The sequence below is a fragment of the Eulemur rufifrons genome, chromosome 14 (assembly GCF_041146395.1).
Source record: "Eulemur rufifrons isolate Redbay chromosome 14, OSU_ERuf_1, whole genome shotgun sequence".
Classification (NCBI taxonomy): domain Eukaryota; kingdom Metazoa; phylum Chordata; class Mammalia; order Primates; family Lemuridae; genus Eulemur; species Eulemur rufifrons.
The window spans coordinates 28991523-29015420 of NC_090996.1; the positions used below are offsets into that span (position 1 = coordinate 28991523).

General features: G+C 50.9%; 1 protein-coding gene across 8 annotated transcripts; it reads right to left on the bottom strand.

Annotated features, from left to right (window-relative positions):
• Positions 1 to 7404: 7404 nt before the first annotated feature.
• NUBP1 (NUBP iron-sulfur cluster assembly factor 1, cytosolic) lies at positions 7405 to 23681 on the bottom strand. 8 transcript variants are annotated; one of them, XR_011235313.1, is made up of 12 exons: positions 23614 to 23681; positions 23433 to 23537; positions 21178 to 21311; positions 18989 to 19057; positions 16480 to 16512; positions 15788 to 15878; positions 14970 to 15124; positions 12379 to 12489; positions 11788 to 11890; positions 10705 to 10788; positions 9845 to 9982; positions 7405 to 7481 (listed from the first exon to the last, which is right to left on the bottom strand). XR_011235313.1 is itself a non-coding variant. In XM_069486927.1 (11 exons), exons 1-11 carry the CDS (start codon positions 23630 to 23632, stop codon positions 9924 to 9926), a joined length of 963 nt encoding a protein of 320 aa, XP_069343028.1. In that variant the 5' UTR covers positions 23633 to 23681; the 3' UTR covers positions 9797 to 9923. The 8 variants fall into 8 exon arrangements, 7 of the variants coding, with proteins under 7 accessions (XP_069343028.1, XP_069343029.1, XP_069343031.1 ...); XM_069486927.1 differs by lacking the exon at positions 7405 to 7481 and having other exon boundaries at positions 9797 to 9982; XM_069486928.1 differs by lacking the exons at positions 7405 to 7481; positions 16480 to 16512 and having other exon boundaries at positions 9797 to 9982.
• Between the last annotated feature and the right edge of the window lie 217 nt (positions 23682 to 23898).

A 23898-nucleotide genomic window follows, 5' to 3' on the forward strand; every position in this document is an offset into this window, starting at 1 on the left:
AGACAATTTTTCCACTGACTGGGGGTGGGGGATGGATAGGGTGTCGTGGATGTGCTAGGGCTGGCGGTGATGGGCGGCCCGTTTCCTAACAGGCCACGGACTGGTACCCGGCCACGGCCCCAGGGGTTGGGGACCACAGGTAATGCCTTTCCTCAGACCTTTGCCATACTGACAGGAAGCTTCCAGAATGTGTGAAAGATGACAGGAAATTTAAAATGTGATGTTTGAATTCAAGCTGGACATGGTCCTAAAAACCACAGTGCAGTTTTCAAAGTAATTTAAACAATTAAATAAAAGGCAATTTTTAAAAATGTTGCTAGATCCCTGCTGAATTTAGGATAAATCAAGTCCCCCTCCCCCGCCAAGAGAAACCTGCTTTAGCAGTCGTGGAAAGGTGACGAATGTGCCTCTGGACGCCGCGCCCTCCCTGGCTGACTGTCTAGGCGGACACCCCCTGCCTGTGTCCGTCCACCTTGGTAACTTGGGACCTATTTTTTTAGAGCAGTTTGAAGTTTACAGATAAATTGAGGAGACAGTACGGAGGATTCCCATATATTCCCCTTCTCTCCCTCGGTTCCCCTTGGCATCTTGCATTAGTGTGGTCTGTTTGTTGCAACCGAAGAGCCAAAGCCCACAGTTTACATGAGGGCTCACTCTTGGTGGTGTATATTCTATGAGTTTTGACCGACGCATGGTAACACGCATCCGCCACAACAGTATCGCATAGAGCAGTTTCACTGCCCGAAAAGTCCCCTGGACCCCACCTGTTCATCCCTCCCTGCACCACTCTGCAGCCCCTGGCAACCACTGATCTTTGTACTGTCCCTGTGCTTTGGCCTTTTCCAGAAGGTTGGATAGCTGGAGTCGGCCAGTAGGCAGCCTTTTCAGACTGGCTTCTCTCACTAAGCGATACGCGTTTAGGGTTCCTCCAGGCCTCCGTGTGGCTTGATAGCTCATTCCTTTGTAGCGCTGAATGACGGTCTCCAGTCTGGAGCTGCCACAGTTTGTCTGCTCCCCTATCGAAGGACATCTTAGTTGCTTCTGAGGTTTGGTGATTATGAGTAAAGCTGCTGTAAACATTTGTGTGTTGCTTTTTGTGCAGACAGTTTTCTTTTCTTTTCTTTTTGAGACAGGGTCTCGCTCTGTTGCCTGGGTAGAGTGCAGTGGCATCATCACAGCTCACTGCAACCTCAGACTCCTGGGCTCAAGCGATCCTCCTGCCTCAGCCTCCCAGAATGCTGGGATTACAGGCATGCGCCACTGCTCCTGGCTGTGGACCTGAGTTTTCATCTCATTTGGGTAGATACGGAGGAGTGTGATTGCTGGATTGTGTCCCATGTAAGATTTTGAGAGTGACTTGCAAAGATTTGTCTTTGGTAAGTAGCTTTGAACAGGAAAAATTTAATTAAGATGTAGTGTATATCAAGTAAAGCTCACTTGTCATAGTGCACCGTCCCGACTTCCAGCACCATCCTTTGGTTCTGCCGGGCAGGCAGCAACCACCCCTCAGCTTTTGAAAGTAGATTTTGGGGGGGGGGGGGATGAGAGCAGGTAGGGGGAGTTTGTTTCATTTGGGTTTTGAAGGACTGGTGCCTAATTTCATCACCAGATCATTCTGGCGAGTCTGGAGCGGGAGTTGGCATGCTCGCTGGGTAAATATTTTCGGCTTTGCAGGCCAGTGAGTGGGTGTGGCCGTGTCCACTGAAGCTGTATTTACAGAAACAGGCCACAGGCTGGATTTGGCCCTCGGGTTGTAGTTTGCTGGGCCGGGTGTAGAGCCGCGCTTTTCCTTTGTGCGGTTCATGTCCGGGTCCCACCCCAATCTGTAATCCTTGTGTCCCGTGCACAGCCTAAGACGTCCCCAGGTGACTTTCACGCACGTTGCAGGCTGAGAACTTACTGTGCTTCCCTCCAGGGAGGAAGACAGTGGGTGTTCTGGGCTCCAGAACTGTGCAAATGGATACACAGAGGAAAGCTGAACAAAAGCCCATTGAGAGTCTCCCCATCTTGACACTTGGAGTGATTCCATGTGCCCCTTTCAACGTCGTGTCATTTTCTCTCCCTTCTCCTGGCTGGCGGGGTGGGGTGGGCGTGGGGGCGGGCACTGGGCACTGAGCAGGGGACGCCACCTGTTAAAGTGGAGCATGGCCAAGGGTCGTTCTGGGGAATACGGGGGGGATCAGGAGTCTTGGGGGATCCCCGCAAGATGAAAAATAGGCCCCTCAGGAGTGAAAGAGAGAAAGTTGTGGTTGTAGGGGGAATTTTACAGTTTGGCTCTTAGTGGTGGGACTGTTTGGCACCACACTGAGGGCTGAGATGGTGACAGCTGTCGCCCACGACTGAGCACGGCACGTGTTTCTGGCGCTTTACACATGCCACCTTCACGCCATCTTTTCAGTGTCCTAGGAAGTGGCTCCTGTTGTTATCCCATTTTGCAGAAGAGGAGACTGAGGCATCGCAGGGTTGTATAGCTGAGGGAAGGCCACAGAGCTACTCAGAGCTTGGAGCCCGGACTGGAAGCCTGGTGGTCCAGCACCCAGGCTCACGCAGCCCGTGGCCGTGACCACTGTGCCGTTTGCCTCTCACGGGGCAGCCTCCCAGGCGGGGGCTGGGGTTCGGAAGCCGGTGGTGCTGAGCAGCGAAGGCACTGGTGGGTGCGGCTGTGTGCTCTGCGCTGCCAAGGTGGCTGGATGGGCTCGAACCATGGCCTTCAAAACTCTCAAAAGGAGAAAACTGCTCTGAGACCATGTTAGCATGAGCTGGGCCCAGGCTGGCAAGCTCCAGATGTGGACCAGGTGGGGACTCGGAAGGAGCCGAAAGCAACCTGCGTGAGACAGGACTGAGGCAACATTTTAAAGTGCGACAGGCATCCTACCCAAATTGGGCTTTGTTTGAAGAATAATAATGATAATACCTTCCGTTCAGTCAATCAGGACTCAGCTAAGTAGAGGTGTCCAATAATTGGAATTTTTTTCTGCATTTTATTTCAGGAAAACCAGACAAAAATAGAAAAGAAGTAGGTGGGCAGGGAATTTATTTGAACACATTTGCTTCCAGGTTTTACCTGGATCAGCGCACACTTACATCATGCTCTGACCTCTTTTAAAAGCTGTGTATGTATTTTTTACATCAGTGTTGTTCTACAGAGAGGACAGATGTTTCCAGTGATCCTAACTGAACCGATTACAAGATTCAACACAATAAATGTATCTGCTGAGAATCTGAAATGCCAGGTGCTATTGGGGATACAAAAAGTATCTTAAACAGGGGCTGAGCCCTTGAAGAATATTCACTTACCTTCAGGGGTAAGGGGCAAAATTATATTCAGTTAGTTGACAAATTCTCAATGAAGTTTAAGGGGAAAAAGGTATAAGAGACTCTCAAGAGTCTTATCTTCTGGAACATTCCAGGCTATTTTGAAGTTCTGCATGCCCATGTCTGATTATTAAATGTGGGATGCACTTCCTGGGCTGGTTTTCACCCAGGCCACCAGGAGGCCCTTGTCTGAAATGCACAGGTGAGAACTGTTGTGGTGAAAACTCTTCCTTTGGAACACCAGGAGTAAGTGCAAAAGTCACTATGAATTCCGCTTCTGAATCTTAGTTAATGTTCCCTTGGGCGGCAGAAACCCCACCATTTTATAGGTGCTATGGTTTGCTTATTCGGACCCTGTTTCTTCTTGGGGAGAGCACGCAGGTTCTTTCTCCGGCAGCTCCATCCTGGGCCCCTCTGACCACCCCATCCTGCCTCTCATTTGAAGAAGCCCACAATATTTTGTAACTCTAACCCAGGGGTTGCAAGCTGACAGCACGCAGGCCAGTGAGAAACAACAGCCTGTGATATTTTATTAAAATAATTAGTTGCCATCATCTAAAAATCAAGACTTCCCATTGCGAGTCTGGATTTCTGGCTTCTTGTGAAGATCTGGGACCCGGCAGTGCTGGGTCTGGTTTGCACAGTTGCCTGGTCTGACGAGAGTCGCCTCCCCAGCACTGAGCTGCTGTTATCACCGCCGACCACCACGGGGCTGACGCTGTTGTTTGCTTGACTGTAGTTGAGTATTGCTCTCTCCTCGTGTGCACTATCAAATTGGGATACCACAGCCAGAAACAGCCCTGGGTGTCTTCTGTCTGGCCTACGTGCCCCCTGCCCGACCCCTGTAAGCATTTATCTGCTCTGGAGAATTCAGTGACCCTTTAAATGAAAAGGGTCCTAGCTCTTCTCTCAGACTCACTAAAGAAACAAAAAAAGCGTCTGAGGTAGGATGAGCACGTTCCCCTTGGCGGGCTGTCTTCCTTCTGAAAGGCACAGTGAACAGGAGCCGTCTGCCCCCAGGTTAGATGTCAGCAGCCAAGTGCACCACTGATTCACGAGTCACAGTCATTTCCCTCTGTCCAGGAACACCCGTTCCCCGACGACATGGGACGGCTGCCCCGTGGGCAGCACATGAGCTCGCTGCTCAGGGACCAGTGGGAAAACCCAGCCTTTACCTTTAGGGAACTGGTCCCTGTCGCTGCCAGGAGGGAAGGCAACGATCACTGTCACATTTCACTTCAAATGTGACTGTGTTTCGAAGAGGGGGCGTGATATTAGGAGTCTCGTTAGGGGAAAGTACTGGATTCTTCGAGGGGGAGAAAAAGGTTTCAGCTTGAAATGCATGGGGAGAACATTCTGTCGAGCAATGCTGACAACCCCAGGCAGGTCTGAAAGGCGGGTGACGTTCAGTGACTGTCCTGTTAGCACTCGGAGTGAGGGCACTGTCTGGGTTCTTTCCTAGGCACCCCTTGGCCACGTTTTTCCACCTGTTTTTCCGGGTGAGCGCCATCGTCACCTACGTGTGCTGCGACTGGTTCAGCAGGAGCTTTGTGGGCTGCTTTGTCACTGTGCTTCTCCTCCTGTCCTTGGACTTCTGGTCTGTGAAGGTGAGGCCCCCTCCCAGGATGTCACCGCTCCCGAAACGCCTGCGTCCGGAGGGGGATGTTCCCAGTGCGTGTGGGACCAAGAGGTCCTTGGGTTCAGAATGCTGAGACATGCTTCCGGGTGCTAACCAGTGTCCCTTCCAATGCGAGGGGAAAGAAATACATTGTGTGGGGTTGAATAAATGCTTCCAGGTGTCAACTGCCACCATTGCACATGTGGATATGATGAAGGAGATAACCCCATACGGCTTTGGATCTTTTGGTAAAATTTACGTATAATACATACATAATGTATTGAAAACATATAATATGAATATAAAAATACATATATTTGGGGGGAGGAGAGTCTGTCACGTTGTAAAGTAAGCTTAGTTAAAAAAGAAGCCCTGAAAACTAACTGGAGAAACCGCCGCAGCTCAAGGCCCTTTTCTTCCTGCTCCCAGTACAAATGTGACATGAATTGGTGACTTCTACTTCACTTGTCAACACAGTGATGACACTCTTTGCCCAGGGCCCGCCTGTATCACCCTGTCCGTTGTCCCTAGAACGTGACGGGCAGACTCATGGTGGGCCTCCGGTGGTGGAACCAGATAGATGAAGATGGGAAGAGCCACTGGGTGTTTGAAGCGAGGAAGGTAATCTCCTCTCGGTCTCGTGCACGGCGATTGCTGCCCCAAACCCCCTGCCCCTGGAGCTCCGCTGAAATTCGCGTGCCAGGCAGGTGACGATGGGAGCGTGGTCGCGGGCAGCCGCTCCTGCTCGTTTTGAAAATGCAATGGCTTTCCCGCCACAGGTCTCTCCAAATGCCATCGTGGCCACAGAAGCTGAGGCGCGGATCTTCTGGCTCGGCCTCATCATCTGCCCCGTGATCTGGATCGTCTTCTTCTTCAGCACCCTGTTCTCCCTGAAGCTGAAGTGGCTGGTAAGGTGGGAGGGGCTGTGGCCGTTATGTATTAGTGATTGATGGGTCAGCTGTAACGGCTTTATCGAGATGAGCTGGCATCCCGTAGGATCTGTCCACTGAATGTGTGCAATTCAGTGGCTTCTCGTGCAGTCACAGGTGTGCACCCATCACCATAGCCAATTTGGGGTATGTTCATCACCCATGAAAGTCAGTCTGCACCCTTTAGCTGTCATCCCTGTCCCTGTTCCCCATCCCCAACACGTGGCACTCACTAATCTTTATGGCTCTACAGATATAAGGGGAATCATGTCCTCTGTGGTCTCTGCGACTGGCTTCTCTCGCTCAGCACGTTTCGAGGTGCATCCGTGTTGGGGCACGAATCAGCCCCTCACTCCTTTTCACGCTCTGCTGAGTAACGTCTGTTCTGTGAAGAGGCCACATTTTATTCATCCATCGTCAGCTGATGGTCATTGGGTTGTTTCTCCCTTTTGGTTCTTATGAGTAATGCTAAGAGTTTAGAAAAGAATACGACATTCTACCTTGGACAGGAAGCTCCTCCAGGTAGGAATAAGTTAGCCTCTGAGTTCTGAAATTTTATTCCGGAGGTATCAATTCATCGCCTTGCTCCAGTCCACTTGCTGAGAACACAAAACATCCCTAGAGAGTCGAACGACACTGTGATCAGGAGCGGGGGCTCTGGAGCTTGGATCCTGGCTCTAGCACACTCCCGCTCTGGGTCCTGGGGCAGCTTTTGTTTTTCTGCGCTTTGGTTTCCCCCTGTAAAATGGGATGACAATGGCAGCTGCCTCCTGGGTTGCTGATGGCTCAGCGGTGTCCACAAGCATTTGTAAGTGCCCAGCAAAGGTCGGCGGTTACCGTCATTAGGCGTAGGCCAGAGCCAGTCTTTTGGTTTGGGAGGAACATTTCTGTAAACGCTCTTGAAAGTGACCTTCTTTGTCTGAGCGCAGGCGCTGGTGATCGCCGGGATTTCTCTCCAAGCTGCGAACCTCTATGGCTACATCCTCTGTAAGATGGGAGGAGAGAGTGACCTCAGCAAAGTCACGGCCAGTTTCCTGTCCCAGACGGTATTCCAGACGGTGAGTCACTGAGGTCCAGCTCTGGGACCACTCCCCTCCAGATGCTCCAAGTGTTGGCAACTGCAGTTTGTAATGTTTTTACATTACAGGCTGCCGTGGTTTTGTCCTTTTAATTTTAGTAAAAGATATATAAAATTTACCACTTTAACCATTTTAAAGTATATCGTTCATAGCATTTAGTACATTCACATTGTCATGCAACCATCACCATCATCCATGTCCAGAACTTTTCTGTCTTCCCAAATTGAAGCTCTGTACCCATTAAACATTAACTCCCTGTTCTCCCCTCCCCCAGCCCCTGGCAACCTCCATTCTATTAGGTCGCTAAATATGAAATGTCCGATTTCCAATCAGAAGGTTAGTTTATTATATCTCAAACAAGAAACAGTACAGTTAATCAAAATGCACCCGAACTGTAGACACAGTTTTGCTATCTTAACGGTAGCTTGTTTATGCCAGCAGCAAAGAAGCCTGGAGAGTGAGTGGCGGTGAAATCATAAAAGGTGTTTCCACAGCTTGTTGAGAATTGACTATTTTTCCTTGCAAGAAGTGGTCCAAAGCCTGGAAGAAGTGGAAGTCAGTTAGTGCAAGGTCTGGTGAACAGGGTGGATGACAGAGAGTTTCCAAGTCCAGCCTCTATACTTTGAGCAGCGTTTTTTGCAACATGTGGTCTTACAAGAGGATTGGCCTGTCTCTATTGACCAATCTTGGCTGCTTAATCACAAGCATCCTCATCATTTTATCCAACCGGTTGCAGCAGACATCTGCTGTAACGGATTTACCAGGTTTCATGAAGCTGTAGTGGATAATACCAGCTCTGGACCACCAAAAAGACACCATTAGATTTTTTAAAATGAATATTCAGTTTTAGACTGTGTTTTGGCACCTCATTTTTATCCAACCACTGTGCTGAATGCTTGCCATTGGCAAAAAGAATCCATTTTTCATCACATGTAACAATACAAAATGGTTTGCCTTTATGTTGTGACAGCGAAGAAAGGCAAGCTTTGAGATGATTTCTCTTCTGACGCTCATTTAATTCATGCGGAACCATCTATCCAGCTTCTTTACCTTGCCCATTTGTTTCAAATGGTCCAATATTGTTGGAATAGTAACGTCAAACCTCGCAGCTAATTCATGCGTAGGTTGAGATGGATTCGCTTCCTCGATAGCTTTCAGCTCATCATCATCCACCTGGGTCTCAGGTCACCCACGTGGCTCATTTTCAAGATTAAAATCACCAGAATGGAACTTCTCAAACTATTGACATTACTATGCCTTCATTAGCCTTATCCTTCTTAAACTCTTTGTTGATATTTTGAGTTGTCTGCACTGCACTGGTTCCACAATGAAACTCATATTCAAAACTAACACAAATTTTTGACTTATCCGTTCTTTCACAAAAATTGCTCTAAAAAAAAACTTGAAAGATAATCATAAGCCAAACCGTGCGTTTGAAAAAATAAGGATATACCTTCAAAATAAAAACAAACAAACAAACAAAAAAACACAAAAAAGCCCAAGAAGTGTCAAAGTGAAATGTTAAAGATATCAACTGTCACACTTAATACTTAAGGAAATCGGACATTCCATACTTAATAACCTAATACTTTGTGTCTACGGGTTTGACTACTCTAGGAACCTCCTATAAGTGCAGAAAGTATTTGTCCTTTGTGACTGCCATTGTTAGTTTTGAGTGATTTTTTTTTTTTAAACTATAGAATTAAGGAAAGAATCAAGTGCTTTGTTTTTAAACTTAGCTATTTCTAGAAGTTAGAACTAGATGACTTTTAAATTTGACCAGGCTCATCCTGAAATGATCTTACATTGGAACAGTGCCGCTTTATGCCACGACATCAAGCGACCAGGTCTGCAGGTTTTGTCTGGCCTCGAGTCAGCAGGGTCAGCCCACTCCTGTGTCAGGTCAGAAAGCCACGGGTGACTTTTCCCCTGCAGGTTTGCCCAGGTGACTTCGAGAAGCCTGGCCTTGAGGAGATTCACCAGCGTTAGGTGAGTCTGGAGAGCCGGGGGGCTTGTGGGAAGTGCAGCTCTCAGGGCACAGTGGGCTGAGGTCTGGGTGGGCTTTCCCCGTCCCCTGAGGTGGCCAGGGACCCAGCCAGGCAGGAACCAGACTGGGTGCTGGGCCTGCCCTGGGGCTTTGCAGCCTCATGGCTCTCTAGAGGGGACTCCACCTTCCTCACATGCAGGGGCAGGAGGGGAAGAGCAGGGGGACCTGCCCACCCTTCCACTTTTATGCCCCAGTGTGGATGGAAAACAGGAGTTTACTCTCCCCTAAGCTGGCCTGAGTCCTGTGTTTCTCAGACACAGAGTGAGTATCTCATGGCAATGAGGATGATTCTAGAGTTTATATCTCTTATGTAATTAAAAAAAACCTGAAAATTACTAGAATATACTATACACATAGTACTGCACTGGGTATACACGCAGATCACAAAATTGTCTTAGGTGGGTGATTTAAGGGCTTTTCAAGGGTTTTTTAACTACACCCGGCTGTATCATAGGCACTGATCTCAGAACACACCCCACGTGCTCTGTCCCTGTCCAGATTTCTCCATCTGAAGGACTGGCTGGACTGTGCCATTTGAGCACGTGACCGTGTGTCCTGAGGGAAGCCACGCATTCATTCCTTTGGTTCTTTTCTTAGCAGAAATGGCTCAAATGGGACTTTCTGTGATGGAGCGAGCTTCCGCCAGAGCAGAGTGCCACGGTCCCGCAGCTGTTTGTTTCTACGTGAAACAAGCCTTGGAGGAAAGGTTCCAGGAGGCATTTTTATTTTTAAAATGGCACATTTGTAAAAAAAAAGCCCTTTACATATGTTCTAAGGAAAAGTGTACAAACATTAGATGATTAAAGTGTCTTCAAACCACACCAGCGTCTGGACCCTTGCTGCCTGCGTCCCCTACCTGTCCCCAAGGTGGCCAGGCCTGCGCACTGCCACCCGCCAGCTCAGGAACTGCTGGGGCTCCCAGCAACCCTCTTGTTTCAGGAATTGATGAGGTTCTCTTCTTTTGACTGATGGAGGTTACAAAACTCTTGGATTCCTGGAAAACAAGACGAGAGGCACAGAGCACAGGTGGCTCGTCCGGCCCTGGGGCAGCCCTGCCGTGTGCCGAGGTCGGCTGCCTCTTGACTGGGGTGGGCTCCCCTGACGGCCTAATTCCATAAAAAGCCCTGTTTCTGTGATGCCCCGAGTCTTCCACAGTGACCCAAACACCTCACTCTGCCCCTCGAGGTTACAAGAAACGGCCAGATGCCTAACATCGGCCCCGTCTACAGATGGAGGATTTGGGCAATGCTGTTACTTGCCCTTAACTCCATTTTTCTAGGCAATTAAAAACCCACACACAAACTAAGAGGCTGAAGCTTTAACTACCAACACCTCTGCCTTAAATCTAAGGCCCCCACGCCTGTCAGCTGAATCTGACCTGCGTGTGGGTTTGGTTTGGCTCACTGTGGCTTCTGTTTTTTAAATCAATTTTTTAATAACTTTGAGATATATTTCCAATGCCATAAATTTCACCCTCGCCATGTTTTTCAAACCATGAATTAGTTCACAACACTGACACAAGGGGTGATTTCTCTCAGACTCCTGGCTTTGTGGCAGGCCCCACCGCCCTGCTGTCCCCACCCGAGGCTGGTGGCAGTGGCCATTCCTGATTCTAAACGGAAGACCGTCCTTCCCACACCAGGCCCACTTAACTCCTTTCGGCTCCTTCCCAGCCCCGCAGGCGTCTGCGCTCGCCTGACTCGCTCTCACACTTACTCTGAATTATGCTTCTGTAGGCGACGGTGGCCGGTGAGTCTGGGGCTTCAACCAGAAAGGACTGGCCTTTGTCACAGCTCTTCCCTTAAAGAAATGAAAGACAATTTGGTCCCTGAGGACAGCACAGTGGCAACATGGCCCCGGGACTCGGTCTGAGCAGGGGACGGTCTTGGCATCATGATGTGCCTCACTCACGATGAAGAACACAGCTCGGGGAGAACACCGGGTCCCCAGGAGGCCCCCTGGCTACGCTGCGGTGCAGCTGAATGTGGGGGGTGGGGGCAGGTTCCAGGGCCCCACAGAGGACGGATTTGGCAGCTCGGGTGGGCCCGGGAGTCTGCACTTTAAGAGATTAACTAGTTCTTTGGGTAAAAAAATAATGAATGCACAAGGTTACAGAAAAAGTATGGATACAGAAGGCGGTCTGGGAAAAGCAAAGCCACAAAGGGCTACTAGTGTTCAGGTGTCTTTCCAGAAATACTACACACAAACGTCGCACACGCACGCACACTTAAAATGCCAGTGGGAACATATGATACACACGCTCTGCCTTTTGCTTTCTCCACGTGTCATTTTAACCTCCAGGTCATCCCCACGGGCCTCAGTTGGTCTGCTGGCCTTCACCGGCCACGTACAAATGTTACTTGATTAATGCGGCAGCCCTGTCCCATGCACACAGCCGTCCTAGGGCCACTTAACTGTTCTCACTTTTTCCTATCTGCTCTGCCGGCCCCAGTCACTTGCTCCACCTGCCCCCCAGCCCCTGAGCACTGTCCACAGCCGCTCGCCCACCTCGAGTGGACCCCAGGAGGCCACCCTGTCCTGACCGTTCCCTCAACTTCCCTATCGTGTTGCCCCATGGGATGGGGAAACAGAGGGAAGGAGCCTGTGGGGAGAGGCCACCTCTCCTCTGAGGCTCGTGTGCTCCCACGGCCACCTGCCTGCATGGCTCACGGCTTCTCCCCACGCTGGAGGTGGGGATCTGGCTGCAATGCCCCGTCGTCCCTCTGTGCCCGGCCCTCGTGGTGCCCGTGGGGCTGGTCAGGGAGTAAAGGCCCCGCTCAGCAACGGGGGGTCACCCACCTATGTGAGGGTCCAGGGGCACTCTGCCCAGGAGAGGCAACTTCAGGTCCTGGCACATGGCTGCCGCGCCGCCGGTCGTGGGAGGGAATATCTGAGATTCTTTCTGCGAGACAAGAGGGGAGGAAGTGTGATTTTGTTGCGGAATCACAAGGATGGTCCACGTCTTAAAGCAGAGGTTCCCAACCTACGGTGAGTTGTGTGATTATTTCATTATATATAACAATGTAATAACAGAAATAAAGTGCACGATAAACATGATACACTTGAATCATCCTGAAACCATCCCCCCCCCCCCCCCCCCCCCCCCCCCGGTCTGTGGAAAAATTGTCTCCCATCTAAATGGTCCCTGGTGCCAAAAAGGCTGGGGACTGCTGTCATAAAGAACCTAAAAAAAAGTCCCATTTTGAATGTAAAACATTAAACACCAAAAGCATTTTCCTGCAGTCAGCAGTAGAGGACTGTAATTGTGATTCCACTTCCTGAAATGCCAGGGAAAGCAGAAACAGTCGCGCAGAGAACTGTTCCTATTGTTTCCTCAACCACTAAGGCAGGGCGTCGAGTTAGACCATCTGGTGGCTGATGAGCTGTCACCTTGCAGTTGGGACAGATGAAGCCGCTCATGTTCTCCACCACCCCGATGATGGGCAGCTTCACCTTGCGGCAGAAGTTGATTTCTTTCCGCACATCCTGCAGCGATACCTCCTGTCAAGGTTAAGAGAGACCAGTTATTCCAAAGTCAGAGCATAAGAAACAGAATGTCCATGTGGCCGAGGGGTGGCTGCAGCGCGGCGGACTGTCACAGGGCCACAGAGCCGTGTACCCTCCGCTCAGGAATCGCTCAGTGCCCTGAGCAGACACTCAGGCCTGCCCGAGGCACTATTTATCTCCCACAAAACCCTGGAGGAAAAACTCCAACAGCCAAACAGCAAGCAGTGTATCTAGAGAGACGTGACCTTTTAACGTGTCTCCACGCCCCGCCTTCCTGTAACGTGCTGCATGGAGCCACAGCGCACAGGACTTTGCACATCAGGGACGGGCAAGGACCGGCCCGCGGTGCACACCGGGCCGGCTGGTCTTACAAATAAAGCTCTGCTGGAACCAGCTGTGCCGATCCCTCCGGGTAGAGTCCGTGGCTGCTTCACCACGACAGCAGCTGCGTAGCCAGGACAGAGACTGGGGTCCACAGAGCCTAAAATACCTACTATCTGGCGTTTTACAGAAAAGGTTTGCTGACCCCCGATCTAGATTATTAGGAACACAAACAACTTCATGGGCTAAAAGGGACTGAGGAATATTACCCGACTTCAGTGACTTCAAGTTCCCTTCTAAACTCCGAGTGCTCCCTTGACAGCGTGGTTGCCACGCGAACCTGCTCAGTACGCCCGGGATTTTCCCGCTGTACGTCATCGCAGTTCCGTGTGCCCAGGCTCTGCTACGGCTTGTGACTGCCAAGTACGGCGACGCCGCAGCACCTGCGGCTTCGCCATTCCTGGGCTCCCGAAAGGCTCGCAGCTTCCAGCCTGTGCTTTTCCTGCGGCGCACACCTGGCGCTCGGCCCTTGCGGGCCGGGGTGCAGCGAGGGGTTTCGCTAGAAAGCAGGCTGGCTGCCACCCGCCTCCCACCTCCTCGCGTCTCTGGGTCTCTGCCTGGCGTCCTGCAAATAAATCCTGCTGCTTTGTCAAGAACGACCCCCAAAGCCACCGCCTGTGTCGGTGCTGGACATGAGGGACTCTGAGACAGCAGGTGTCCCAGCCTGAAGCCCTTTTCCAGGGAAGCTGTGTGCAAAGACTGCACCAAGCAGACAGCTCTCCGTGCCTCCCACAGACGGGCGGCCCGAGCTTGGTCCCCAGCCTTGAACCCCAGGGGGACTCCACTTTCTCTCCCAATAAACTTGGAGATGCCATTGTGCCAATTAGATTGTTGTTGGTGTTGGTGGTGGTGGTTTTTAATAGATTTCACTTTGTAAAAGAGTCTGAAGTCCCCGGTAACACTGAGCAGCAAGTGCAGGGCTCCCACATGCCCCGGCCCCAGAGGGGCGCACTCCAACCAGACTTTCCTCCTTTTAGGTGATGTCCTGGGTCTAAGGGTGCCCCTAACGGCTTCTTAAAAACACACCAGAACACCAGAACACATCCCTAAGGACAAAACCTTCTCTCCACTGCCACTGCCCGGACCAGGCCACCTTCCCTCCCATCCAGCGCCCAACTGGTGTCCTGCTCCTCTGTGTGCCCCACGACCTGTCTCTGCAGGGCATCAGAGTGCTCTGGTGGACACGAGTCACAGCACTCCCCCACCAGACCCTTCCTGTGGCCGCTGTGCCTGTCACTTGTTGGCTGCATCACGGTGTGTTTGTCCAGCATCCGTGTTCCTCAGTGAAACGCAGGGGCCACCAGGGAGGGCCAGGCCCTGTAACTGCCCTGGTGCCCACCTGGCGAGTGCTGGATGGGGAGGACTGTGGGTCATCCTGACCGATTCAGGCCGATGAAAGCAAACCCCCTTCCCTGGGCTTTCTCGGGCGTGGAGGAGAACACCCAGAGGGGAAGCCAAGTATAATTGAAGAGGACGGTCCCTCTGCTTCCCAGGCCCCTCTGCGACCCACAGCAATCGCAGCCCTGACCTGAGACGGTCCCTCTCTCTCCCCTCATTGTGGGCTCACCACCACCGGGTGGCACAGCCGCTCTGTCACTGTGCAGAGGGGGGCTGGACAGCACCAGGGGGCCAAGAGGCCCATGCAGCTTATCCCGAGGTCTCCGTCTACACCCAGGCTGGTTCTGCTGAAAACTGGGGAGATTTCCTAAACCATTCTGGGACGTGAATGGAACAGCACGGCAGGCTGGGGGACCTCACTCGCAAGTGCAGCAGGGAGGATGTCACCACGCAGGGCGACCTCAATTCTAACAGCACCGGTTCTTTCCCTGGTTTTCTGAGGGAAAGTTTAAAAGGCAATTTTGACCCAGTATTGTTTAATCTGTAGATGACCCAAAAAAAAAAATTGTGGAATGTCTGTCGACTGCAAATGCCTGGACCAACGTTTTAACAAGAGGTTTCTACAGATGCGAGTGGGTGCAGCCATGGAACACACTCTGCGGGGCCACCGTGAGACCAGGCTCTCGGAGCCACACCAGAAGGACACCGGTGGCGCAGAGCACAGCTGGACCAGCTCCACCTGGGGAGCCGCTCACCTGAGGCGTGGTGATGAGCACGGCGCCGTCGATGCGAGCCGCGGTCAGGTACTGGACGACCGAGAGGTGCTCGTCCGACGTCCCGGGCGGGGTGTCCACGATGAGGTAGTCGACCTCTCCCCAGTCCACGTCGCGGAGGAACTGCTTGATCATGCCTAGAAAGAGGGATCTGCAGGTGACGCTTGCTTTTCCTTCCTTTCCTGTACTTGACTCTCCACAGAAGCAGTTTGTGAGCTTTATGTGCGTTTGGTTTATGCGCTAAACCAGTGGTTCTCAACTGGGGGCGATATAGCCACATCTGGAGACATTCTGGGTAAGGACTAGGCTAGGGCGTGCTACTGGCATCTAGCGGGTAGAGGGCAGAGATGCTGTAACACCCAACTGTGCGGGGCACAGGCCACGCCTGCCCCAGCAAAGACCATCTGGCCCGAATGTCCATGCTGCCGAGACTGAGAAGCCGGCCCTCAGGGACATGGTCACATTAGGACCTTTGGTCTCAGTACCGGGTCAGGCTGGTATTGATGTCACCTCACACAAATAACCACTATAAAACCACAGTCAAAACAACTTCAGGGTTCTATAACTTTTAAGGAGAGAAAGCCTCACAGCAGATACCCAAAATTACATGATGGAAACTGCGATTTCTATTAGATCTCTCCAGCCAGTGAAGAAAGGAGCAACCACATGCTTAAAAATAATACACTACAAAGCCCGGCAGGGCGACACCACTGCCGTCCTGAAGGGCCGGGACACAGATGAACCCAGAGCCGTCGTGCTCTGGCAGAACGTGAGAGAAGAGGAGCAGCAGAGTGGCAAACCGTTTTTCTTCGGTCCCCTCCAGATAACGGCGTCATCGGGGCTGCTGAGCAGGAAGCCTACGGACATCACGCCCAGGTTTTCGTCCACGTACTGGAGAGGGAACGGGAAGGGCGCGTCACGCTTACCCAGAACCACACAGCGAGGCACTTCCCCACGTCTTTTGCCTGAGCTCAGGCTGAAAAACCATTTTGGGACAGGACTACCATGTGACCGCCGAGTACATTCATTATTTGCATCCTCAAATCATTTTTTTTTTAAAAAAGGTACCATTATTAGGGGGATCTGAAAGAGGTGCTGTGTGGCCATGTGCTGCAATGACAGTGAACTTAGCTGAAATAAATAAATGTCATTTCCTCAACTGTCTGAACCACGGGCTGGCAAACTACGGCCCCTGGGGCACTGTGTGTTTTTGTAAATAAAGTTTTCTTAGGACACGGTTGTGGTCCTTCAGTTACATATTACTACTTTTGAGCTACGAGCTGAAAATATTTACTGTCCTACCCTTTTCAGAAACAGTTTGGCAACCCCTGGTCTAACTGCATCCCCTGTGCCTTGACAGGTGCCTCGATAAACATTTGTGAAGTGACAAACAGGTGGGCTGAGAAAAACGTCACCAACCCACCACCAATCCATCACACACGCACGACCCACGCACGCTACCTCGACACGCGGCAGAGAGGTGAAAACTCACCACTGGGGACCAGCCGGAGCCGCTCTGGTGAACCTGCGGGACAAGAGCATCAATGCCATTTGTGGACGTTACGCACCCTGTGCACACCTGATGCACACGCTGTATGAAGGGGGAAGACAGCTTCATAAAATGCAGCCGTGGTCTTACGCGGTAACACCGTGTGAGCAGCTGGGGGTGTGGGCAACGGAACATACGACGCAATTCCCTTTGCTCCCCGAGCTGGGTGACTTTGAAACTCTGCCTGTGTATCTAGTCAGGGAACTGAACTTACCTTAGTCCAAATGTAACTTTGGGTCTGAGGTATTTTAAAAGAGTGACAGAAATCGGTTGGGGGTTAATGAGAACGTGCAGGTGACTGTGGAGCTACGAGGGTGCTTTTGTAGGAGCCGGGAGTAAAGGATTTGCCTTTAGTGAGAGCTGACTGAGAGCCTGGCCGTCCACGGCCTGAGCTTCAGCTCTGGCTGCTGCCCCCAAGGGGCAGGGGATGCTCCCTGGGGCCAGGTGAAGACACAGACCCCTCCCTCCAGGTGTCCATCAGCATCCCAGGCCCAGCTCTGCACTGCCTCTTTGTTATGAAACTAGGACCTGAACAACTAGTTACACCTCAGCCTCAGAAATGACACTTCTTTAGAGCAAACATATGGGAGCTAAAATTGAAAGTATTTTTCTTAATGAACTCTTCCTTTTCTCAACAGCTTTACTGAGATAAGATTGATAGACACACAGACCTTACAAGTCACTCGCTGGAGGCGTTCAACTCAATGGCTTTCTGCACGTTCAGAGGTGTGCAGCCATCCCCACAGTCATCTTAGAACATGTCTAGGACTCCAGGAGGAAACCCTGCATCCTGAGCCAGCACCCCCAAACCCCCTTACCCCCCACCCCAGCCTCAGGTGACCCCTAACCCACTCTCTGTCTCTGTGGATTTGCCCACTCTGCACATTTCACATAAGTGGAATCACATAACACGCGGTCCTTTGGGACCCTGAAGTTCTACTTTTAAAAAACAAACAAACAATTCATTCCTAGTTATACTTGTTTGCTAAGTCCACTTGTCTAAAAGAGGGGTAAACATGATGTTCCAACAGTACAGGAGAAGAAAATAGTGGAACTTTGCTTTTAATTTTATCTTATCATTTAAAATTTTCTTCTTCTGTAAAATACTGTATGTATGATCAAAGTAACGGACTTATGCCCACACTGGGGGCACGCGTAACCAAACGTGTTCCTGATCGGGTAAGCGATCGAGTATGTGGATCCCACTGCTGGGTCTCAACCGTGGGGGATGCCACACCCCTTCCCTGAGCCCTCAGAAGCAAAGCCCAAGGCCTTGGCAGCGCCTGCAAGGCCTGGCCCCATCCGCCTTGGGCCACCCTCCAGTGCCACTGGCCACCCCACCGAGGACACGAGGACGCCCCACGTCAGGCCCTGGCACTTGCCCCCTCAGCCCAGAATGCTCTTCCCCGCTCTCTGCACAGTGGGCCCCTCCCACATAGCAGCCCCCCTGCCCTGGTCCGCCTGGCCCTTACTCTGGGTTAGTTTTATGTTATCCATCATCTGCCCTCTCCCACAAGGGCAGGGGGCTTAGAATGGGCCGACACTAGTTAAAGAATAAGCCAGTCTTGAAACCGCCCCGCTTCCACGCGCTGCCCTGGGGGAATCCTTTCCTGCAGCCTTTGGGCCAACCTGCAGCGAGGGACCAGCGACTGCACACACTGCTGGGCCCTGCCCCCGGCCCACGTCACTCACCCACCCTGCAGTCTCAGTTCCCCAGGGGAGACCACAAGGGCAGAAATATTCCTTTGTTTCCAGGGTAGAGACCCGTAGCAAACCCTGGGGTAGTGTTCCCGGCCAGAGCTAAGTTTCCGTGTCTTACTTCTGCATTTCACTCGCTGTTTCCCTTCCCCTCTACGAAGGCATCGAAACCAACGCTTCTCGAATGGTATGGACGGACTTTATATATAATCCCACCCCCCAAAATCCACAGCTGCTGTAGTCAGATGGACTATTGAACATTTAGTTGGGCTCATCAAGTCCACATACAAACTTACGGGCTCTGCTTAGCTCTTTGTTCAGGGTTAGCAGCTCAGTGCTATTCAGTTTGCCTTAAGAGAATGACTTCAGCCGGGCGCGGTGGCTCACACCTGTAATCCTAGCACTCTGGCAGTCCGAGGTGGGAGGATTGCTCAAGGTCAGGAGTTCGAGACCAGCCTGAGGAAGAGCGAGACCCCCCGTCTCTACTAAAAATAAAAAGAAATGATCTGGACAGCTAAAAATATATATAGAAAAAGTAAGCTGGGCCTGGTGGCACATGCCTGTAGTCCCAGCTACTCGGGAGGCTGAGGCAGGAGGATTGCTTGAGCCCAGGAGTTTGAGGTTGCTGTGAGCTAGGATGACACCACGGCACTCTAGCCAGGGTGACAGAGCAAGACTCTGCCACAAAAAAGAAAAATAATAAAATAAAAAAAAAAAGAGAATGATTTCAAGAGTGTTGTAACATAGCTATTACCTGTTCGCCTTCCAATCCCATTATCTTGGGAATTGACGGCCCACATATGTCAATGTCCAGGAGAGCAACCTGGGAACGAGAAGAGACCAGAGCAGTTCACAGCTGAATGCACAGGCTCTAGAGATGCATGACCGGGAGGGGAACAGGGTAGAGGAACAGGATGGGGGAGTAGACAGAAAGAAACTAGGTCAGACCTGGAGCAACTGCACTCTCATGAGGTAGAGTAGTAACAATGATCTCAAAGTCCATCAACACTGATGCCCTTCCGAGTCTGGCCAAGGCCATCTTGTGTGACCTTATGGGCCTGGGTGTCAGGTCACTCGGAGACTCAGGGTCAGCCACTGTTTACTCAGCCCTTACCATCTGCCTAGGAGGTGGGTATCATTATCTCTACTTTATAGAAGAGGAAACTGAGGTTCAGAGGGGGCCAGTGACTTGTTCAATGAGGGAGGAACAGAGCTGGGACGTCAGCGAAGGTCTTCCTACTTCAACACCAGCTCTTTGCACGAGGAGGACCAGAGCAGAATGTCTGGCTGAGCTCTGACCAAGCCCCGTTTTCCTGGTCCTCGAGGTTAACAATGGCTTAGGCTAAACTTTCAAAACAGAAACTTAAGAAGGAAATCCAGAAAAGCTCTTTGCTGGTGACTTAGGTGTAGCCTCAGATGATTCCTTCCACCCCCAAACACCCAGCTTTCCCCCTCTGATAAAAGGAGGGCTGAGATGGCACTCCAGAACCTTCTGAAGAACAGGGCACGTGTTCATCTTGAAAGCTGTAATGTCTCAGATCCAAAGTGCTGCACCTCCGAGTAACTTATTACCTTGACCCAAATTTGTTTCTTGCTTCCCTCTTCAATCCTCGCAACAAACCCAACCTCCCACTTCCTGGGCACCATCTCCAACCTGCGGGAGACGGTTGAAACTGCCAAGGCATAAACAAATGCAGCTTATCCAGCCACGTTTCCACACGAGCGGTGTGCTTTCCTTCCCTATATCGCAAAGTCTAGACATGGGCGCAGCAAGGACTTCAGAACATAATCACATGGAAGTGAAAGATGTAAACAGCTGTCCACTCACAAGTGGTTACTTGCAACTGGCTGGATTACAGCCTGTCTCCAGAGCTGCTTAAGAATATTCCTGACAGCTTCCAAAAGCAAAGATCATTCTGGATCATATGGACAATCTGATAGGACAGATGTCTTGGCAAGCCCATGAGCCAATACAAATTTGACCCTCGAATGCCAAGAGACTGTTGACTAACAGAACAATGAATTGGCAAGTCTATTTTGAACCTGCTCAGCACTGTACTTTGAGGAGGTGACAAACTCATCTCCAAAGTAGAAACCATCATCGTCCCTTCACGTTCCAGTTAGTAGAATAAAGTATTAACAAGAATAATGATTGCTGTCATGGACATTTACTGAGCACGCACTTAGCTAAGTGCTTCACACGCATCGTCTCACTCAGTTCTCTGCATCCCATTTTACAGATGAGAAAACTGAGGCAGAGTGAGCTTGGTAACCTGCCCACGGTCACAGCAGTGGTGGTGTGGACGGAGCTGGGACGTGAACCTGGGCTGTCTGGCTCCAGAGCCTCTGTTCTTAGCTGCCCACAACACTTTTCATTAAAGATGAGATCTAGAGAGCAACACTGGGTCATCTGAATGTTCCTCTGTGTACTTGGGTAGAAACGAATGGCCCAGTGTTAAGGGCCAGCAAACGTTTTATCAATATGTAAGTGCCAAATATTAAATATCTGAGGCTTTGAGGGCAAAATCAAGGATAATACGTAGATACTTCTGTAACAATTTAAAAGTCACCATTTAAAAATGTGAGGACCATTCTTAGCTCCCAGACCATAAAAAGATAGCAGATGGGCTGGACTTGGCCCCCTGGCTATAGTCTGCAGGCCCCTAGCTTAGAGAAATGCGGAAAGGGGTTAATAAAGAGGAAAAAGTCACCTGAACTTAATGTAACAAATTATCAGCATGCAACGAGACACATACACCTGCTATCTATTTTCTTGGCTAGAGAAGCCAAAGAAATGCTTCTCTGACTGCTAGGCAGTTCTTCATTCTCTGCAAGGATCGAGATTCTAAAGAGGCCAATTCAACTCTGTCTAAGGAATCAATTGTCTAAAGGCATCGTGCACCTGAGACAGAAGGAGCATCCCTGTTTTTCCCCGTGTCCCACCTGCGTGTTTTCATCCTCTGCGAGGCCATGGGCCAGGTGGGCGCTGAATGTGCTTTTCCCGACACCACCTTTTCCAGACAACACCAAGATCTTGTGTTTCACCGTCTTCATTTTCTCTTTGATTTCCTCTATGGCTACAAAGAAAGCCAAAGGTCAGGTGATCAAATCCCTGATTAAATTGTGAACATTACTCTTCTGAGGAGCTAGAGGGAGCTAAATCCTTGGGGTAGTTTCAGAGGATCCTTGAAATACCTCTTAGTCAATGGTAGTAATAAGTGTTAAGAAGAAAATAAGGCTATTACACCTGAAATCCTCTTATTTATTGGTTCACACATTTGTCTCCCCTACTAGAACTAAGCTCCACAAGGGTGGGGTATTCCCAGCTCCAGAAGAGAACTTTGCATACAGTAGTGGTTCTCAACCTGGGGCAAAAGCCCCCAGGGACACCGGTCAACTGTCAATGTCTGGAGACATTTTTGGTTGTCACAGGAAGGAATGCTACTGGCATCTAGTGGGTAGAGGCCAGAAATGCTGCTAAATGTCCTACAATGCCAGGACAGCCCTCCACAACAGTGATGAGACCCCAAATGTCACTAGTGCCGAGGTTGAAAAACTGTCAAATAGCATGCATGTAATAAGTATCTGTCGATTAAAACTCTCATCTATTACACATAGACTGTGCTTTCAATAGTACATCTTATTTCAAATCCTTAAAACACCACTGTAAGGTGTAAAAGAAAATAGAAAGTCTCAGGCCCACTCAAACTCGTTATGCCAAAAGGAAAGTTAAGCCTGGATGCAACACCGTCATCTTTTTCCTGTTAGCCGTTACTTTGCAACCTTGTGTCAAATGTTATACATTTGCCAGAGCCCTACAAAAGGCCTCACAAATTGCTCATAAGTAAATTCTTTGCTTGCCTCTAACATTTCAAGATGTATTTCTTTCCATAAACAAAGATATCTCAACTGTAACTTTAGGTCTATAACCTAAGCCTAACTCCTTGCCCAGGAAACTAAGTTCTGTTAAATTTCACACTGACAATGTCAATTACAAGCTTATCTGGATGAGATCAATCATCCCTTGCCTACCCTGGGACATCTGCATAATTAATTCTTCCTTTACTCCCTTTTTTGAATGTTGACCATACGTGCAACATAGCTTTACTGGGTGCTAACTAAAAATCTCATGAGAACGTAACCATTTGCCTGACCACCTTACTCTCCCCCGCCCCGGTGCTTTTTCCCGGTTTAAAGAAATGTATAAATATTGAGCCTCCTGAAACCTCTCCAGAGCACAGGCCCTGTGACTTGTGTTTCCCTGGTGCACCCTCAAGCTCTGGCACAATAACCTTGATTGATCCAGATTCTTGCCTCAGTCTCTCATTTGGGTTGACAGAGGTAACTATTTTTCTTTCCATTTTTGATGAAAAACCAACGGCTCAGAGAGGTCAAGACGCTTGCTCAAGATCACACTGTTTGCAGTGGACCCGAGCAACAAACCCAAGTCTCTCTGAACCCCTTAAAGATTTTTCCACCAGCCCCCTGCTTTTCAAGATCCTTCCAAGTAGGTTCTCAGAGTCCTCCCCGCCCTCGAATGTGTCTCATTTCTGTCCCCCTATTCAATAAGCTCCGCTAGGGCAGTGACCACCGCTCTCAGTCACAGCTGTGGCCCCAGCACAGGGCACTGTGCCTACGACGGCATTCACACAAACTTCTGTTGAATGAATGGGAGAATTGCTCCTCAAAAGGAAGAAAATTTTGTCCTAAGTAGCAGGCAGAGCCAGGATTTAAGCCGGAGGGTAAGCCCGCGGGCTCCCTGACGTCAAAGCTTATCCCCTGTTCTCTCCGCGGTCGGCCTCTCCGGACGGCTGCCTGTTACTGTCACTCAAACCTCTGGCCCCGCCCCTCACCCTGGCAGACTTCTTTCGCCCACCCTGTCGTCTTCGCCCCGCGGTCGTCTTCTCTTAAGGTCCCTTGGACTCAGCGCCAGTCACTGATCCTTCAGTCTCCATCCTCCATCCCTGTCCCGGTCCTTCCCGCTCTCCAGGCCTTTTATAGGCCTCGCCCCTGTCACTCATGGCTCAAGCCCCGCCCTCACCCGCCTACTTCGCCCCGCCCCGCCTTCTCCAAGCCTCGCCCCTCTTGGTAGCCCGTCCTGTCATTCATCCTTCAGGTTGCGTCCCCTTTCTCCCCACGCCCCGCCCCTTCCGGGCTTGCGCCTTTCACTTCCCGTTCAGGCCTTGCCCTTTTCTCACCCGGGTCCGGAGTGGCGCCCGCTCCAGAAGCACACAGCCGCTGGTTGGGGCATCCCTGACATGAGGCCCCTCGGCCCGCCTGGGCGCTGTCGACCCCTGGACAGTCTGCGCAGAGACAAAAGTACAGTTAGAGCAGCTAGCGTGCCTTCAGCCCCGCCACCCACGCCCTCCGCGAGCTCACCGTGAGGCACCTCCTCCATTCCGCCGCCTGTGCCGCCGACGCGGTAGCCGGAACCCGCTGCCGTGCATTTCCGCCTCGCGGGCGCGATCTGATTCTCCAGCCGCGCGAAATAAGTCTGGCGAATAGAGGGCTGTGCGCACGCGCAAACCGTGTCCCGATGGGCGGGACTCATTTGTGTTGCCTTTAAAACCCAGCTTCAGAAGTTTATGTTAAATACCCTTCACGTGTCTCTTAAGGACAGAGGCTTTGTTCTCCATGACCTCACTACCATTTTCATGCCCAAGA